The following is a 20,261-nucleotide window of genomic DNA, read 5'->3' as shown; positions in this document are numbered from 1 at the left end:
TTTATGTATTTACACCAAGAACTTGCAGGTTTTGTTTTTCACAAGGTTGCAGGGCAGTGTTTTTGGTGTGGTTTTGGTTTTTTTTAGTTTTTTTTGAAACATAATGTTACAACACAACTATACTATTCGGGAAAGCCACATGTTAAGAAAAAAACTAAGCTAAAATCAGGGGATTCAAAACAATGGAAATTATACAGAGGAAGCTGTGATCTGCTGTACTTATGCTACCGGCTCCTTCCAGAAGGCCTTTTCTGCAAACAGACCTCTGTGCTTCAGGAAGTCCTTAGTGTCTGCAAGCTCAGCTGCTCTAAATGAGACCATCAGCCACCAAAAAAGCTTCATCTGTTTTAACATCTTAAGCTGTTCTTAATTACTTAAAAAATAATTTGTAAGGGGTTGAGGCAAGCTTGTCAGAAACATTAGAAGTGTGTGGCTTACCTGTTTAATTATGTTCTTTGCAGTAATAATCATTTCATCTCCATATATTTCATAAAAATTTAGCTTTCTTTGTTTTAAGAGTCCAAATACTAGTGATACAAGTCTTTCCTATCAAGAAAAAAAAGGAAAATAAAAAAAAGCACACTAAAAATATCAAGGTGAGGACAAGAAACAATTTTAAGAAATTGCACAGCAGTAAGAAATTTCAGATATCAAACACATAGTGAATAGTTTTTAGATCAGTCCAGCACCTTGAGGCAAATGTCATACTTGAACTATACAAAGCTCCCTGTGGCAATACCAGCTGAGCCCCTTCCTCCCAGGCCCCTTCATGCCTGTTCCTCAGTTGTGCTCATCCACTTGTGCTTAAAGATTATTTCTAAAGATTAGTGAGTTTCCTTACCCCAAGCAAGAATGACACTAAATACAGCTGCACCAGCACAAGTGAGAGGCTACCACACATTGCAGCACAGAGGTGAGAAAAAACTATAGGGCAGAAATGGGAATATTTAAGTGCTACTGTCATTCACTAGATTTCATTAAACCCACAGATGAAACAAGACTAAACAGTTAATAGGGTCTACCAGTTACTGAAGAACAGTACAGCAAAATTCAGAAAAATATTTTCCTGGCTAGAAAGCAATCACAATAGCTTAATCTTCAGATGTTTATGATCTTCATAGGGATGAGGACTACATATATACTGCAAATGAAGCATGTATTCAGGGAAGCTATATACTTGATATAAACACCCATAAATGCAAAGGGAGACAGAATGAGAAGAACATGCAAGTATCAGCTTTCATTGCAAAACTGAAATTTTAGAGTCAGGTAGATATGGGAGTTCATGTTCTTTTCCACTTACACGTTGAGGTTCATGAAGTGAATGCAGTATACATTTAATCAGAGAAAAGAGAACTGATTATTTAGAAAAAAATAAACTAGGACCAGATTGCAGTTCCATGAGTTAAGGTATAATTATCTAATTTTATCAAGCACAAAAAAAAAGGGGGGCAGAGGGAGATTTGGATGAGAAGAGAAATAGTATAAAATTATAATGTTGCTACTAGGGACCTGAGTGAATTAGTTGGTGCTAATTAAGTATGTTAAAGATGCAAACATATTCATCAGACAGTTTATTTCAATAACAGACATACCTCTTCTAGAATTTGGCAATCATCTTCTAGGGGTCTATTTAAATCATTGCGAGCATAAGTTGAAAACTCTGCAATCATCATTTTATCTATCAGCTTTTCCAGTTCACAAAGCTGTGAGCCAAGATGCCTAAGAAAAACAGCCATTGAGATATGAGCTAAATAATCAACCTGAAAACAAATCATTAGTTCACAGTTGAAGAAAATAACCACCCAGCAGGTAATCTCCATGCAATCAACACTGGCTTAATGGAGGGCTCAAATCTTTCACTTCTTAGAGCAGCTGAAACCATGCATTTTTCAGAGGCACCATCACCTTACAACAAAACATATGGATTTGAATTTTGATGGAGTATAAAAATTGGAATTAGGGCACTTTTTTTGGGGGGGGGAGGTGCTGCGTACCTCTCTTCCCAGTGAAGTGTACCAGAACTGAGAATACTCAGTGCCTGTCAGTATAAAGGTGTTAAAAAGGAGGAATACTTCTTTCACTCATCCAGTTCCTCAGCTCATCAGTCTGCAAGTTCTCTACACTTCAAAACTTTGAGCTTTTAACCTGGACACAGATTTAATTCACATGACTGAGATACAGTAATAGCTTTACGTGACAGGATGACTTTCAGAGAACAAAGAAGAGTTTTCAGATTTGCCATTTTTATGCTACTCTAAGTTTAAAATATTTTTTTCATGTATTGCAGATTTTGAACGATATTTTGCAGACTGTTGTCATAAAGAACCACAAGGGAATTTCTCACATCAGGAATGTTGACCAGTCAAAAGTTGTGCAACTAGAGAAACTTTCAGCAGAGTAAAAGTAAAGTGGGAATTTCAGAGATGCCAAACACTCCAGGCTTTCCAAATTCCACCAACAGCTGGGAGCACCAAGTATCTGTAAAAATCAGACTGTTTTTTCTTTAAAAAAAAAAAAAAAAAAAAAGGACACTTTGTCAATGAGAATTAATAGGAGCTGTGATATTTTAGATAAACCTGGATACAAGATGGGGAGTTGTGAACCTGCACAGCTAACCGGCTTTAATTCAGTGCTGTTGTAGCTGTACTGTTAGCTTGCGTAGAGCGGCAAAAATGTCTTAGCTAAGACTCCCTGGCAGGAGCACTGCTGTACCAACACAAAGCCCACAGGATCCGGCCTCACAGCCCGTGTAGGGCAAAGTCAGCACCAGGGTGTGACGAAGCACAATGCCAGGGTGACTCCTCTCTGCAGAAGCCCACATAGCCAGCATGGAGCTGAACTGAATGAATCTTGCTGGATTCGAGTTAAGAAGATTAACTGGTTTTTAATTTTAAAATGACTAGGGACTTGCCTGCTTTTGAAATTGCTGGTCAAGAATTGGCTGGAATGGACAAACTGGGCACATTTCAAATATATAATTTAAGCAAAAATGGTCTCTAGAAAATCCAAGCCATTTGCACCATGGACATTTCAAAACAACCCAACAGAAAAAAAAAAAAAGATTATTATTTGCAACGTAATGACTGGAGTTGCAAAACTTACTGCAGGACTAATCCACAACACAAAGGCTCTTACTTAGCTAAGCACAAAGATGCTCTTTGGAAAATTATTTCTGTTACTGTGCTTAACTATACTGAAACACAACATAACCTACCCTCTCAAACCTCAGGTACGGAGACATCCAACAAGAGTTCACAGCACTTGCTGCCACCACTTCACCTGAGATGTTCTAGCCCCTACCAACAAAAAAAGAATTCCTCCACCCTGAAACAGGCAGGAACTAGTCAAACCTTAATTCATACTCCAGCAAAATGTCTTGGCAATTATCTCTTAAGAGGTGCCAGTCACACATTAGGTCCTTTCACTGACTGAATACTACAATTCTCTGATGTAAAATTATGAGCACAGTGTAAAAGGTCTTTTAAAATACACAAATGAGAACTATTTTTCCAAGTATCTGTGTTTTATAAAAGTATACAAGTGTGGTTTGCCAGCATACCTGTGCAAAAAAATGACTGTATCTCCCTATCCCCCCAACAGGACTGTGAAAACAATGTAAAAACTGGCAGTATAGATCTGTAGTTTAGTTTAACATGTTAAGTTGGGGTTTCTCTGTAAAATTAAAAAGATGAACTTGCAAAAGGTTAAAGAGCTCTAAAGAGCTCTAATTCTATCCTATAGTAGTAGCATGCAATAATCACACAGTTACAACTGATATATATAATCCCTGGGGCTATTAACCGAGATTGAAGATGCCAATTTATTAATTCACAGCACCACCAAACATTCATTTTTTGCTATAACTAGAATCAAATTATGTTTTCTTCTGCATGTAGCATGACAAGAAGATAAAAACTTTTGTATATGGATGATCTGAATAGTTTTCTTACTGCTTTACATTCTGCGACATGATTCAATTTAAAGCTGTCTGTTCAAAAGCAAATTCTACAAGCTGTCATGCACAACACTAAAGCAAGAATTTATTTTTTTTTTTAAATAAGATACAAATTATTTAGGGGAAAAAAGAGGTACTAAATATTCAGAAAAATGAGATACTGATTCAGAAGTTAATCTCTTCCTAAAACAAATCAAGTATTTAACTCACTTGACAACTGCAGCATCTTGCTCAGAAAAAAGCAAGAACATCATCCATTTGGTGGTTTTTGGAAAAAGCTTAAGTATCTGTGTAGGCCACCAATTCAGGTTTTTTACAATTTTATATGTTTTTAGAAACACAACATTCTACTGAGAAGTTTTATCAAGATTTCCATCTTCCCACTGCACACTATTTCTCCAGACATGCTAGACACACAGGCCACTGTGAGACTTGGCAACAACTGTGCTGGGCTTCTCAGCTGCACGTGAATCTCTGGTAGGGGTGATGACTTAGGTTGCATTTAAATCACTTTCCTCAACCTTTAATATCCAAAGCACAAGGGACATTTCCCACTCACTTCACTACTTTTAACTCTACCAAAGCAACCAGCTAAGCATTATTCACAGAAACTTTTACAGCCAAGATGAATATTCACCTGCAAATACGTTCCACATCTGAGTGTAATTTTAAAACAGTGACACATTCTTGGGACATCATGTATACCAGCCACAATGACAACAGAATTGCACTCTGCTGACGTAGCGGGCAGGTTACTTGCTTGCAAAACACAATTAATTTTAATGACGTTGTCACAGTGTTGTAGAAGTACACGCACTATCATCAATGTAAATACGAAGGTGTCTCACCCAAGGGCTGTACACAGTAATCAAGTGGTTGAGAGTAGGAACAGTAAAGAGGAAAGAAACTGTGTTGAGGTGCCTGAAGATGGACCATCTAAGCTAAAAGAAAAACACTAACAGCTTCTAACAACTCTCCTCCCAATAGTTTATTAGCTCTTTAATTTTTTTTTTTTAGATTTAATTTTAAAAATATTTTTAAATACTTTTTCTGAGATCTTTTCTATGTAAAATTTGAGTCTTTTTCCAAATCAGTTAGAAGGGGTGTTGGAAGAGCAGCTCATCAGAACAGAGGGACAAGAGTCTGAACATTCATGTCACAGTTATTGAGCAACAACCATGCTTTTATTATGCAAACTGGAAACCACCAGGTTGCAGGAAACACATAACCTCTAAACAAAACAATCCCCCCACCCCAGCATCAACCCATAAAAACTGGCTGACGCAAGTCTCAGAGCTGATTTAACGTACGCTATGCTACTTCTACTAGCATCATACCACAGTGGCAGCTTTGCATACAACACTTTTAAACTGTGTATGACTTATGATAGCTTATTTTACATCAGCTAAAAGGACTCTACTGTATTAATACTCTTACAAATCACAGAGAACCTTGCCCTGTGCAGCAGCATCTCCCAAGTGGAGCTCTACGCATCCAGTGTTAACAGAAGCAGCCAGCACAGGACCCCAGACTCACTAATTCCCATCACTGTAGCAAACACAGCTGAAAAAAACAGAAACAGCAGCTTGGGCAGCATCTTCCCACTGTTTCTTCCCTTCCCAACTTCAGCCACTGACAGAACTGGATTTCTCAGTTGGATGGATCAAGAGGAAGCACCCCTGGCCACTGTAAATACAGCTGTCCACAAGAGCAGACATGGCTGAACCCATCCCATCTGACCAGCTGTCAACCTCAGACCACATTTTGAGCTATGGTTTGATAGCTTTGCAGTGGCTTTTGCTTGCAAAGCTTCTTCCAGCACAAGCGCCGGCTGGATGCTGCCCTATTTGACACATGGCCTGTACATATTCCTGTAACACCATTAGACTAGATCAGTCAATAAAGATACGGACATGGAGTGGAGCCGTGTAGCAAGAACTGTATCTCTGGGGTGCTACATGCACAAGGACTACAGACCACCACTTGGAAAACATCTCTCAGCTGTGGGCTACAAGCCCTGCAAGATGAAGGTCCAGCCACTGCTTGGCTCTCACCTCTGCACCCCTAAATCACCTGTAAACAAGAATGGTGTACAAGGCATCTAAATGTTAAAAGGTCATCCTGCCCTAAAAAAATTATCTCTGCCACATGTATTAGTCACACCGCTTATGCACTTACATTTTGTACCTTTTGTACTACATCCTCTAAGAATGAACAAACAGAGGTAAAACAAACCCCTTCAGCCAACAAAATGTGCTCAACACATTCTAGCTCTAATTCGCATTTTATTCATTTCCTAAATGGTTACCTACCGGAAACTGTGAATGCCTTGAAGCTCTTGCTGTAACACCTCCTGTGTGGTGGCTATTAAGTCCAAAGCTCCAACAAACTCAGAAGTGGATAGCAGCAACTGTACTGTGGGCTGTGTTTGGTGTACAGTAGCCATTAATTTCAGTTTATTGTATGCTTTTATACAGTTATTTCTGGTGAGTGACAGTCTTAAAACTCGAAGCGATCCTTCACACATTACTTTATCAATTTTAGAGATTTTCTCTCTAAGTAATTTTACAGCCTGGGAGGTTTTCCTGAGGTAGTCCTGCAACTCATGCTGAGAGGTCATTGCATGAAAAAATGCTTCCGAGCGCAGAGAAATCTGGTGAGCAATATTGACTTCCACAATGTCCAGATAATGGCTCAGCTAGAAAGAGGAGGGAGGAGGAAAAACACAGTGTTGTTACGACCTGGCAAGTTTATCACCATGCAAATATACTTTTGAGGTATTTGTCTTATTATACCACAAGGACGTTTTGCTAATAAAATTAAAATAACTACCCAGTGTGGTCTGATCATTTCATTTTAACTGAGATCAAAATCACTTTGGGTGTCTTGATGCTTCTCCTGCTTGAAAATTACAAGGTAGAAAAGTAAATAACTTTAAAATACCCAAGCTTTTTTACCACATGGTTGCACACTGACACTGTTAGAATATGGCCATTAACCAGGAGACAGGTCTGGATACTGGCTTGCAAGTAAGAACAATATACACATGGAAACAGGCTATGTACTTCAGGTCACTGAAGCTGCTAAAGATGCAGCTGGACTGTACTTAAGGACATGGCTTTGGAATGGCTCTGTTTATTTAAAAGGCTGTAGCACCTTCTTTGTAGAAAAATCCTAAGGATACCTCTGGCCGCAGTTGTTTTCTGCCAACCAGCTGGAGTTCCTATTAAGTGTATTTCATGTGCGCTGGCACCATGGGATTCCTAGAGACGGAGTATGTCTACATGTTTAGAACCTGAAATTCTAATTTTTTATGTCAAACAACTATCAGACGACTGAGCTGGCCTGATTCCTTGAGCTGTAAAAGCTCTGTGTTCTGGCTTATGCTGAATATGCAAACTCAAAGGACTGAGGCATTAGGATGCTCATCTGAATGCTAATACTCAGATGACCTGGTTTCTACAAGGTGCCAAGCTCCCAAACCTCATGCTGAATTTCAAAAGGCCCATCCAGACATGGAAGGAAAATCAGCTGGAGAATGTTTCCTTCTTATAGTTATTTTCATCCTGCATGTATTTAACACTGGGGATTTATACTATATGCAAACCCATCTTTTTTGTAATATGTTTAATCAAAAACACCTGCCACCAACCACCTGTGACACACCTAGCCCATGGGAAAAGCTGAGACCGACTGTGACACAGGGATCACAGAAAGGGTTATTATGATCATTTATTTATGTGATTCACCAAACTAGATGCCCCGGGTCCCTTCACTATGCTAAGCAAGATAGAACAAACAGAACAGAATGATAGTATCTGCCTCAAAGTGCTTACAGTCCTAATGTAGGGCAAGACTTGGAAGGAGGTAAGGAAAAGAAAAATGCCAGGGGGAAACTGTTCAAGTATATCAGCAGCAGTCAGAAAGCACTAATAGCCTAAGTATGTGTGCCTAAGGCAGGGTTTTCAAAATCGTGTTGAAAATGGCGCCCGGAGTTAAGGATAATTATGGCAGCAGGGTGTCTATTTACACATGGTAAGTGTAAACCTCGTGCAGTTCAGAGTCTTCAAAAAGTAAAAGAAAAAATTTGGGCCCATTTCAGTAATATGAAGAAGTGTAATAACTTGTTTGTCAGGCATGTGGCTTTGGAGGCAACAGAACTGGTTTTTACTATTTCAGTATTTGTATCACCTCTCCACAGAAGTGTGGCTCATGGCTATTGAAAATCTTATTTTCACTCCACTGCACCATAGAGGGCTCCGGGTCTCCTTTGCTCAAAGTCCACATTGAGCGACCATCCTGCTGCTGTCAGGCACACTTACTTTAAAGCACATGCCAGGCACTGCTTTTTCATCTTCAGACAGCAACTGCCACAAGAAACTCCAAAGAAGTATTCCTCCAACTTTTACGTGTGGAGGACAACCCAGTGAAGAATCAAGTTAGCCTCCAGCAGAGCCTGTCTCTTCATCCTGACCTGGTGAGAGAGCAGGAAGACTAACTCCTGGAAATCTGGAAACACCTTCCAGAAGATCTTGTTATTTTTTTCTTAAGGTACCTCACTACTTCCCTGCCTCTAGCTCCCAGAAGCTTTAGTAGGTTAAAACAGGAGGGAAAATTAAAGTTAGAAAACAGACTCCAAAATGATGTAGATCTTCTGTAAGCATTTTATTGGTATTTGTACTATGAAATGATTCATTATGAGATTTTCTACAGGACAACTATATACATAAGAAAAAAAAAAACAAGTAAAGACTTGTTTCCAATATGAAAGAAACAGGTCTGCTTTCAAGCTCTCCAATGCACTCAAGTCCTTTGTGAAATGCAAAAATGGGTCAGTGCAGATGACATGACAACAAAAGGTAAGAGGAAGCTCCTGACATACAAAAACCTTAGAGTTTAGTATTTCACAGAAACCACGGTGCCTCGAATCTGGAGTTTTCCCGAGATATAAGAAAGCAATAGTCTTAAAAAGCATACAATCTTCTTCTCATGGAATTGTTCTTCCTCCCTAACAAACAGCTCCACATCTCCTAAATTTTCAATATATACCTTCTTCACTACGTTTTAGCAGTCATGAAGAGCCAGTTATGCCGTATACATACTCTTTTTTCCAGATTTATTTAGCAGAGGAAAAAAGTTCTCTTTCAGTAAAATGCTTCCTGCATTGTTTACTAACAATCTGCAGCCTGATGTAAAATGAGAGATAACAAAGCCCACAAAAGTGATGTCTCAACACAGAGCACAGAACAGCATCAATGGAGTTTCTTTGTAGTATCTAACAGCTGCGATGGATAACCATATCTTGTATCAAAGTTGTACCTTTTCTTGAAGTAACTTGGAGGAAGCTGCATCACGATTTCCTTTTCCACCAGCAGTACTAAAATGAGACCATGGTAAAACGGCATTAAATGTTAAGGAATCTTCCAAGGCAAAATCTGGTTTCATAAAAATCTGAAACAGAAAAACAAAGGAAATAAATGCGCCTCCCTCTCCCCTACATTTTCCTCCCCAGTTAAACACATCTCCTGTCTCATGAAGCTAGAAGGAACTTTATTTGTTGATTTTTCAAATACCAAATTCTCATTTATCCAGGCAAACAAATTCATTCCAGACCTTATAATCAATTTACTTTACACCTTAAAAGCTTATGTGATTTGATAAAGCCTTATATTCTTAAAGGTAGAAGGCACAGCTCCAAAATTGCATAGGTTATCAAGTACCCAAGATGATCTAAACATCCTGAGTGTGAAAATGTAGGCAGCATTGATCTGCAGGTGGGTCCTCTAAAGGATCAGAGCAAACTTTCTTCAATAGCAGGAGCATCCTACTGCTGATCTGCTCATTTCTGGGGCCATGGCTTCTACCAGATGGAGCATCCAGCCAGCTGTCAGGGTATGGCAAGTGTTGCCTTGGAGGGAACAGAGCCTCAAGCTGATCTACTTTAGCACAACGCAGCTAACTGGTCACAATAACATGTAACATTAATAGTTCTCAGAGATGTGAAGATAATCTAAAAATGTCTCTGATAATGTTATTTTTACTTGACAAAACTGGTACAAACCTTGAGCTTCCAGGTAGACAGTAGTAACCTCTTCCCTGCATTTATGAAGTGTAACTTTAAAAGTTTCAACATAGACTACAGCATCACACCACACACAAACATTCTTGTTTCCTGGACTCTAAACACAGTGACAGCTATTCAGGTAACAGCCTACAAGACTCGTACAGAGATGCTGACCCATATTAACACTCTGACTTCTTAATCTACCTAGAAGATTATTCAGACTGAAACGGAATCTGGACTCTTTTCTTTTGTAATCTGTCACAAAAAGCCCACATCACATACACTGCAAGCATATATGCAAGAGGGCTTTGCTCAAGGATTCAAGGAGTTAAACCTAATGCTAAGTTGTACACTAAGCAATATTCAAGTTTCTATCAAACGCTTCAGTTTCCTTTTCCTCCTAGAATACAGAGTGGCTAATTTTTCCAAGCTCTGAGGTTTTAACTATTAAAGATGAAAATAAGAAAGGCATTGTATTCTACTTTAAGTAAGGAAAAAAAAAAAAAATCAAGACCACGGGAAACAACAACAACAACAAAAAGAAAGAAAAAACAGATTGTTCTAAAGTCTTTCTAAATTCTGAGCACTGCAGATCCTCTTGAGAATCAGCTCAAGTAATCAGCCTGGACAAAAATTCTACAAAGAAGAGAGCACATTCATATATTCAAGACTACATGTGAGAAAACCTTATAAATGCTTAGAGTGCACAGGAACCATACCTTAGGTACTTGTTCCAGATCTGTCCTGGATTTATCTAAAATTAAACAAAATACAAGTAGTCATTCATGAGCAAACAATGGAAAACAATTACCTGTTGTATGTTGTATGAACACTATGAAACCCTGTGAGGAAGTTTTCAAGACAACGATGCCTGGTTCCTCACAGGAGGTGGGCAGGGTAGGCAGAAAGGGAACAGTGGTTATAAACAGAAACAAAACATTCTGACTGAACATGAGGAAAACCTTTTTCACCATGAGGACAATCAAGCACTGGAGCAGACAGTCTGGAGGGGCTAGATATTCTCCATCCTTGGAGGTTTTCATGGCTCAGCTGGATAAAGTGCTGAACAGCTTGGCCTGACCTCACAACTGAACTGGCTTTGAGATGGCAGTTGCATTAAAGACCTTCCAAAGTCCCTTCCAACCTGAAATACTCTGATTCTTTCAAAGACTCTGTTGTCCTTTGTAGTTTAGGTTTCATGATCAGAGTGTTTGCACTTGGCTGCTTTGACAGTGAAAACATTAAGTCACACAAAGCAATCTATTCAGCACTTCACAGTCCTTAATGCACTGTTCAATCAATGTCCAAGAGCCAGTTAAAGGTCCCTCTAACATCCCCCCAATTTTGATGCTCCAATTTGAAGCTGCCCATATAACCACTTCTGCACAGCACTTGGAGGATGGATGCACAAAGGCTGGCAAGCAGGATGGACAAGGGCTCAGGACACTAAGCAAGTAGCACAGAAGCAGCCCTTCCCTTGAAGTAAGCTGACCTGACAATTGCAGAGGGTGAGAGAGTTGAGCTGGGTAAAGAGGTTCATCACTGTTCCCCAGCAGAACTTGAATAAAAGGCAAATTCACAGAATCATCTAGGTTGGAAAAGACCTTGAAGATCATCCAGTGCAACCATTAACCTCACACTGACTGTTCTCAACTCCACCAGATCCATCAGTGCTGGGTCAACCTGACTCTTCAACCCCTCCAGGGATGGGGACTCCACCACTGCCCTGGGCAGCCCATTCCAATGCCTAACAACCCGCTCTGTAAAGAAATGCTTCCTAATATCCAGTCTAAACCTTCCCTGGCGTAGCTTGAGGCCATTCCCTCTTGCCCTATCGCTTGTTCCTTGGTTCAAGAGACTCATCCCCAGCTCTCTGCAACCTCCTTTCAGGGAGTTGTAGAGGTGGATGAGGTCTCCCCTCAGCCTCCTTTTCTCCAGACTAAACACCCCCAGTTCCCTCAGCCGCTCCTCATACAAGTGCTCCAGCCCCTGCACCAGCTTCATTGCCCTTCTCTGGATACACTCGAGTCATTCAATGTCCTTTTTGTAGTGAGGGGCCCAAAACTGAACCCAGTCATCAAGGTGCAGCCTCACCAGTGCTGAGTACAGGGGTAAAATCCCTTCCCGGTCCCTGCTGGCCACGCTATTGCTGATGCAAGCCAGGATGCCATTGGCCTTCTTGGCCACCTGGGCACACTGCTAGCTCATATTCAGCTGGCTGTCAATCAACCCCCCAGGTCTCTCTCTGACTGGCAGCTCTCCAGCCACTCCTCCCCAAGCCTGTAGCGCTGCTGGGGGTTGTTGTGGCCCAAGGGCAGCCCCCGGCATTTGGCCTTATTGAAGCTCATGCAGTTGGCCTCAGCCCATGGCTCCAGCCTGTCCAGGTCTCTCTGCAGAGCCTCCCTACCCTCGAGCAGATCAACACTCCCACCCAACTTGGTGTCATCTGCAAAATTACTGAGGGTGCACTCAACTTCAGACTATTGAGGTTCAGTCAAAATCCCCTCTTCCTCCCCTGCTGATTAACTTTAGTTTACATTATGAAGAGGGGGCACATTGGAAGCCCAAAAAGGAGTAACTTAAAAGCAACAGGCCCATACCTCAGCTGGACAGTCTACTCATCCCTGACAAACATAGTAAGCACTATATCAGCATTATCTCCCACATTTCTCTCACCTCTTTGGTTCCTACTTGATTTGTTTCTTACTTTATTTGTACTACAAAAGGAATCATCCTGCTGTCTTAAGTCTTTGGACAGACCAACTTTTATGGAAGTGAAAGGCCAAGTCTTATGGGCTGGAGTTAGAGGAAGACGGGCAACGCTAACAGAAGAAACAATAGAAAAATAAAAAGTTTCAGTTTACCAAACGATACTTCTACTAGGAACTGTCCATCTACCCAAGAAGCTCCCAGTTACTTTGGTGACACAGTTATTTTCTCCTTTTAAAAACGTGACTCTTTCAAAATGGATTAAGCTAAGCCTGAAGAAGGAACTTTTATTTTGCAGTATGTGCCACAGACTCATTCAGGAAGAGCTATTCCAAAATAACATCAATCACAGAGATACACTACAGAAGGGCTTCCTTTTGCACGGAAAAGGAGGAGGAAAGCTGACTGAAAGAATCTGATCAAAAGGAGTAAACTACTGAATGCTTCTTGCTGTAGACATTGATATAGACAAGCCTGACCAAACAGTGATTGGCAAATAAACCCTTTTATGCTAATATTTTTGAGAAGATAAATTAAAATAAATTCAATCCTCAAAGCTTGTTCCAGGCTATGAGTGTCTTTTCCTTTTGCTTGTCTTTTCTTCTACATTTTGTCTCTCACCTTCCTCTGTCGTTTCATATTAGCTGAAGTTTTTCCATAAAATCTTGACATTTAGCCTTGCTACAGCTGCAGACACAAAAAAAGAGTTTGCCAGGTAGTCTTTGCTAACAGAGAAATACTAAGCAGAGAACTGCCCAGAGCGGAACTTAATGAAGTTCGACACAGGAAAAGGCAATGTCCTGCGCTTGGAGAGGAAGAACCCCAAGCACCATTACTTGCTAGTCTAGCAGCTAGAAAACCCCCCTGCAGAGATGGATCTGGGGTGCTGACAGATAACAAACTGACCATGAGCCAGCAATGCACTCCTGTGGCAAAGCACCCCGGGTTGCATTAGGCAAAGCACTGCCAGCAGGTTGAGGAGGTGATCCTTCCTTTTGACTCAGCACTACAGACACATCTGGAGCAGTGCACCCAGTTCTGAGCTTCCCAGTACAAGACAGATCTAGACGTACTAGATCAAGTCCAGTGAAGGACCACAAAGATGATGAAGAGATCAGGGCATTTTTCATAAGAAGGGAAGCTGAGAGAGCTAGGACTGTTAACCTGGAAAAGCTCAGGATCCATCTTATGTTTTTTAATATCTGATGTAAAGAAGACAGAGCAGGCTCTTCTCAGTGGTGCCCAGTGACAGGACAAGAAGCCATGGGCAGAAACTCATACATAAAAAATTCCATCTGAACATAAGGAAACACTTTTACTGTGACGGTGGTCAAACAATGAAACAGGTTGCCCAGAGAGGTTGTGTAATTTCCATTCATGGATAAATTCAAAACCCAGCTGGACACTATCTCAAGCAGGTGACCCTGCTTGAGCAGGTGGTTTGGACTAAACCATCTTGAATGTCACTTCCCACCTCAACCATTCTGAGATCCTCAAGGCAGAGAGAGGAACAGCCCAGCACTGCCATTCTTCACTGCAAAGTCAACAGCTGCTATAAATTTGAGGCAACAATTTCAACAGATCTTAAATAAAAGGAAGTTAAAGAAAACACTGCCAGGGACATAATGACCTGCCGTGAATGCAAATATGCCAAGGAAAAAATTAAGAGCATTTATCACAAGCGTTTAACTTACAAATTATCAGCAGTGGTCATGAATACTTCTAGTCAGCTGTGTCTGGGTTTTCAATTACTGTTACAAAGAAATCATCAGCGGCTATTGTTCATGAAGCTCTCCAACAATTAAAGGAGACCATCAGTATGTTATAGCAGTCATTATTGAATGTTATAACATACTGATACAAAATTACTTTTTAACAACTAAAGGAAGGCTTTGACTGTACCATGGGTGTGTAATAGAGTCCCGTCGAAGGTATCTTTAGGACTACAAATATTCTTGCATCTTTCATGAACCTTCTCTCTCTGTAAAAGAGAAAATATATTAAAGAATTATTTTGAGGCTTAAAAAAATAATGTCTTTGAAACAGAACATTCAGAACATTTCAGTAAGACACAACCGTTACACCAAATAATTCTGACAAGATCACAATAGTGGGTTTTTTCCCCTCTTAAAAGCTCAGATGATGTTTGTCCATGTGAAAGGTACCAAAAATTTCAACCTGTAGTCAATATATTTTTTTTTTCCTGTATCTTTATGTCTCAAGAGAAAATGAACACAAAGTTATGGAAGAGGTGTAATAATTTCTCTACATAATGAGATATAACCATAGATCAATTGTAATTACATACCCAAACATTTATTTGATGTATAATCTAGAAATCACACTAACACAATGAATGCTTTTACATTGCTAAATTAAATCAGATCAAAGTAGAAATTGCTTCCACATCTTGCTAACGAGTATCATGCTGAAACCACATATCTTGTTTCATCATGCTGAGCTTCAAATTTTATCTACAGGTGTAAACAACACCAGAGACCACAGCAGTGAGAAATTACGTTTCTAAATACTACCAATGTTAGCTAGATCTCTGACAGAAGCTACATGACAGGTCAGCTCCCTCTCCCCAAAATCTTCTTTCATTTAGCTGCCACTTCATTACATGCTAATTTTAATGGATGAACTCTTAAATGCTTTAAATGTTAAACATGTGAACTAATAGCAATAGTTCAGTTACAGACAATTCACTTTCACATACTTTAACTATGATTTACAGGAGTAACAGTTCCTGCAGCCAATTCTATACCAGCAAACAAATAAAGTTACAAACCAAGGAAGCAGAGAACAGTGGGAGACTTCTACATGTTCTTTCAGTTAAAAAAAAAAAAAAAAAAAACAAAACAAAAAACCCAAACCAAAAAAGAATACTACATACTTACTGACACCTGTATTTTAAGAGTTTGTAGAAGTCTCCTACTGGTCCTGGTGTCCTTAGATGTAGCTTAAACTTTCCTGTTACAAAAGAAATCATTGAGACAATAGGCCTATTTTATAGTTTAAGAACTTCATGTATAAATGTTTAAACTAGAGACTCTTAAAAAATATCTCCAATTCTTGCAGCACACAGTCATGTTTTATATATGATTCAAAGGTTTGAAAATGCTATGTTGCACTGTAGAGCCCAACAGTTAAACAATCCTTACAGAAAAAGGTTTAATAATCAGAAAGAATAAATATGAATTGTAAATCCTGGTGCAGAGCTCAGTATTCAGAAATACAAATGAAAAAAATTTATGAAATTGCCTAGAGAGAATTTAGACAGCATTTTCCACACTACGAATACCGAGACTATAAAACAAGAAATGCCTAGTGAAGAGTCAACAGGCACTAAGACAAACAAATTATCAGCTAACTGTATGACGGCCTACTAGCAGAGACCATCTCTAATTAGAAGAAGGATCTCAAATCTCTTTCTGGCTCCTAGTACTACATGCATCTAATTCTGGGTTCTTACCGGAGTGATTTCCTGTTGGTATAATGCAAAATGTTCCTTGGTGATCTGTGGGAGGTAGAATGAAGGCGTGACTTCAGTGTCCACAAAGTCCACTCCCCATGTTTTTGTAAAGAAATCAGATTCCCTTTTTGCTAACCTAGGATCATTTAGTGCTGCTGGGAGATTGACTTTGGAATGATAAATAGTCCATCTGTGCTGATCCACAACTAGAGATGGGCTGTCACATAAGCTATTGGGATCACCTGCGGCACAAAAGACAAGATAGTCTATTAAGGTGAGAAACTGAAAAGTGTATTTTTGCTAAAATGTGGATCTCAAGCAAACAATGTTTTCACACTAACACAGTGGATCAGAATTGTCTATGCAAAATACACATGACATTCTCCTCCTGCCACTCTTTAACTTGGGTTTCTTCCATCAGATTAACCAACACAAGCTTTGAACACAGTGGTATATTTACACTCATTAAATATATTTAGATCAACAACATTAGCTTCTACTGAAGAGAAAAAAATTCCAACCACAAACGTATTTTTAATGATCTGTACTCCATCAGAATGACAGTCGTATTTCATAATTCTTAAGATCCCACCCCACCTACTCCTTTTTATAAACCAAGCTTTCAGATACCACAGCAGATATAAACTGTGACCAAAACCTGGGTTTATGATAGCACTAGAGACTTATAGTATACTTATGATAGTGCTAGAGACAGGTCTTGGTCTCCTGTTTCCTACTGCATTAGGGCTGGGGTGTTTCACAGAAGTACTGCAGCTAGATTCCAAGCATGCTGGACAGGTCTGTTACAAGCTCTGATAGAATATACCCTCTTCTTGTACATAGTATGGATCACAGCTATAATGTGGAATCACGCAAGCCAGATCCCATCCAAAACCAAGCTGCAAACAGGAAGGCTCTCCCATTGCTCCAAAGGGACACTGGGTGGTATAAAGCAGAATTACAGCATACTTTGAAATAAGACTACAGCTTAGTACACTACAACTGGAATTTGACTGAACAACCGTAAACGGATTAGCAAATTTAACTGCATTTTCACCCTCCTTGCACACCAACATTACCTGTAGGTTCCTTGGGACACACATCAGGCAGTGACTGCACAGGTCGAAAGCGTTTCATAGCATCCATTTCCTTTTTAAAGAAAGCATCACTGCTGTTTGACTGAGGCACTGGTGAAGAACTGTGGCTTGATGCCATTGCATAAAATCGCCACTTGATAAAAGCTAAATAGGGAACAATAAAGACAAGGCTTTAATAAAGTTCTGGTTACAGACTGTATCAAAACAACAACACTCAACCAGCTATGTAGTATTTTTTAACTGCAACACTTTAAACTGACACATTTCAACAGCAACAAGGAAAAGTTTATTTTAAACACCTAATAGAAGGCAGAATGTAATTTCATAGTTTGTTTCCTCCCACACCTCTAGGTTTGGAGGATAGCTTGTTCTTGCACACAGCATCAATAACATTGTCCTTTTTTTAAAAAAAAAAAAAAAAGTCTTTCAGGCCCTTCTTCCTTTTTATTGATGTAACCACTGCAGCCACAGTGCACACATTCAGAGGAGCACTTCCTCACAGGTGTCAAGAAGACAAATGTAGAACCTTACACCTCCTCTGCCCTCCTACCTACTATCCTCAGTGACTGCAGGGAGCAGATCATCTTCTGCATCTAGTCCCCACAGCACTTCTACTGCCCTGGGGGCTGCAGTCCACAACCACCATGACAGCTCAGGCAGGGCAAGGAAAGAGAAACAAATGATCTCAAAGAACTGCTTCATAGATCAGCAACTACCGACAATAAGACAACCCTCAGAAAAAATAGCTTGGCTGCATGGTGAGCTTAGGCCAGGACTGAAAGCCTGAAAACTGGTGCATAGCCACAGCTGAGGGAGCTCACAAAAGCTGCCTGTGCCCACCTCCAAGAGGCTTCCCCTATCCAAGGAACGGGCAGAACATCCTGTGAGATGTCTGCAAAGGCACGTCATGCTCAGCGAGGTTTAACCACAGTGTGTCACAGGCCGTGGTGAAAAAGGTAATGGGTGCAGGGGGGATATTCTGTGCCCTCTCTTTGTTCCACTGCCTTGATGCTAGGCCCCCAGCAACAGGAGGTGCACTGTTTTTTTCCAACCTGCTTTTATGATTCAGACAAGCCCAGCAACAGCTACCCACAGAGACAATATATCATTAATGATTTATAGTAACTGAGATAATTGGATTTCAGACAAATCAGAATCTGAAGAATACAAGCATACCAGAAAAGCAGGAGCACATACTATGCATAGAACGCAGACATCTTTTATCACTTGAATCAGGAAAACTGACAACTCAACTTTTCATGGCTGCCTAGTAAGTTTATTTCAGCATTAAAAGTATTTGCAGAGAGCACACAATTAAAACATAGATCAAAAAGCTCAGAAGTAAGGAAAATCCCACTAATTTTCAGCTGAATTTTAAGCACCTGATTTGAAAATAAACAGCCTTAAAAATTTTACACCAGGGCTGAACAATATGAGTTCTTTCCATCTGTAAACAAAGCTGCATTTCCATCAAAGTATCAGTTGAGTCAGTAGTAAACTGCAGAACTATTAGAGGTTTGAGAGTTTATTAAAACATCTCCATAATGCTCAAAGAGTGCCTGTTCAAAGGGACCAATCTGAATCCTTGCTTTTATGGAGAACTAAACACATCTAGCAAGATCTTAGCATTTAACTACCAAGCCTTAAGGGACACCTAAATTACTTACTACCCTGTGAAGGAGCACAAAAAGATAAAAGGCCTATTTTATCTTCAATTACTGAAGCAGGCACCAAGGGATGACTGTACGTCACGGTGTCAGCTTCTAACAGCATCACATATATCACAGTAAATCTAATTTGAAAAAGTTCTACTTTCTAAACAAGGTTGGAAGTGTCTTTAGAACTGTTTTGTAGGACAAGTTAAAGTATGTACAGCTATAATAGAGCATCCCAATGAACAGGCCCATAACAACTAACAAAGACATATTCTGGCCCAAACTCTGTCCTTTGGGTACCATTCCTGGTGTTCACTTGCCTCTCTCCCTTTCTATCCGACCACGCAGCAAGACAAGGAGGATAACATGCTTCCACTGCAAATTTTAAAAGGGGTGAAAACAGATCAGCAGAACCCTTTCTAAAAATGCTCCACAAGGACTGAAAATCTGTCTTCCAGGTTCTCCTGGTGGGGGGGATTCCCTTCTTTCTTATACTAGAAAAACTTACTAGTTGAGATAGTGAATGGGAGCACTAATGGAAATCTGGAAGAAAGATAAAGGAAAAAGCCTTTCCAGACATCTGACAGACCTTCCTTAAATATCATAAAGCATCAGTCTCTCTCCCCCAAAAGCCTCAAAGAAAATTTTTCTCTACTACTTCTGTTGCATGTTTATGTTCTTATGTTCTTCCCTTGACATTTCCAAAGCAACGTCTTTCTCCATGAAGCTCTTCCTTAATGTTCTGGAGTGGTTTTGTGAAAAAAATAGTTTATAATACTGACAAAACACTATTATTTTAGTATTCTTAAAAAACACATCCAGTGCTAAGTTAGAATGATCAAGTCTCCTCAAGGCATACAGTAAATTTATCTGCACTTGGAACTGCTTCAAAGTTCTATCTTTGTAGTTTTTCTCCTGAAAAAGCCGCTGTAATACGAGACACAGTCTGCTCTAGCCAGATGTACGAGCAACTAAAGCAATTTGTAGAAAGCACTGAAATCTTGTACTCTTGCTAGCAAGTCTTTCGTTAAGCCTCTCTCCTTTCCCCATTATGAAGTACTGCCTAAAAGAATATTCTAAGTGAATTGTCTCAACTACATGAATCTCAGTGGAGAAAATGCTAACTGCATTATGCCAGTCCAAGATTTAAAGTGAATTTAAAAGACAATTTAACACTGAAGACTAGCTCAATACCTCAGCTTTTCAAAAACAAACTATACCTACTCTTACACAGGTACTTTGATTTCTTAAGACCATAAAATATTCACATTGCCTTTGTACACTGACAAATCTTAAAATAGAA

The 20,261-nt window shown here is 39.8% G+C and overlaps 1 protein-coding gene across 5 annotated transcripts in view; it reads right to left on the bottom strand.

The window, feature by feature from the left end:
- VPS54 (VPS54 subunit of GARP complex) overlaps window positions 1-20,261 on the bottom strand; it is a 56,863-nt gene that overhangs the window by 28,463 nt on the left and 8,139 nt on the right. For 3 of the 5 annotated variants that reach the window (XR_012634962.1, XM_074924319.1, XM_074924188.1), the window contains 8 exons: window positions 17,286-17,447; window positions 16,207-16,448; window positions 14,634-14,712; window positions 10,742-10,776; window positions 9,278-9,409; window positions 6,271-6,656; window positions 1,596-1,722; window positions 439-546 (listed from right to left, as the gene is read on the bottom strand). Coding sequence is in view for 4 of the 5 variants with exons in the window: in XM_074924188.1 (XP_074780289.1) it covers window positions 439-546; window positions 1,596-1,722; window positions 6,271-6,656; window positions 9,278-9,409; window positions 10,742-10,776; window positions 14,634-14,712; window positions 16,207-16,448; window positions 17,286-17,447 (1,271 nt within the window). In the remaining variant the exon portion in view is untranslated. Of the gene's footprint in view, window positions 1-438; window positions 547-1,595; window positions 1,723-6,270; window positions 6,657-9,277; window positions 9,410-10,741; window positions 10,777-14,633; window positions 14,713-15,631; window positions 15,705-16,206; window positions 16,449-17,285; window positions 17,448-20,261 lie in introns of those variants that run through there. The other 2 variants (XM_074924484.1, XM_074924398.1) reach the window with 2 other exon arrangements.

The sequence above is a fragment of the Athene noctua genome, chromosome 1 (assembly GCF_965140245.1).
Source record: "Athene noctua chromosome 1, bAthNoc1.hap1.1, whole genome shotgun sequence".
NCBI classification, from domain to species: domain Eukaryota; kingdom Metazoa; phylum Chordata; class Aves; order Strigiformes; family Strigidae; genus Athene; species Athene noctua.
Note: the sequence above shows the minus strand (reverse complement) of the source record. Positions and strands in the feature narration are given on the sequence as shown.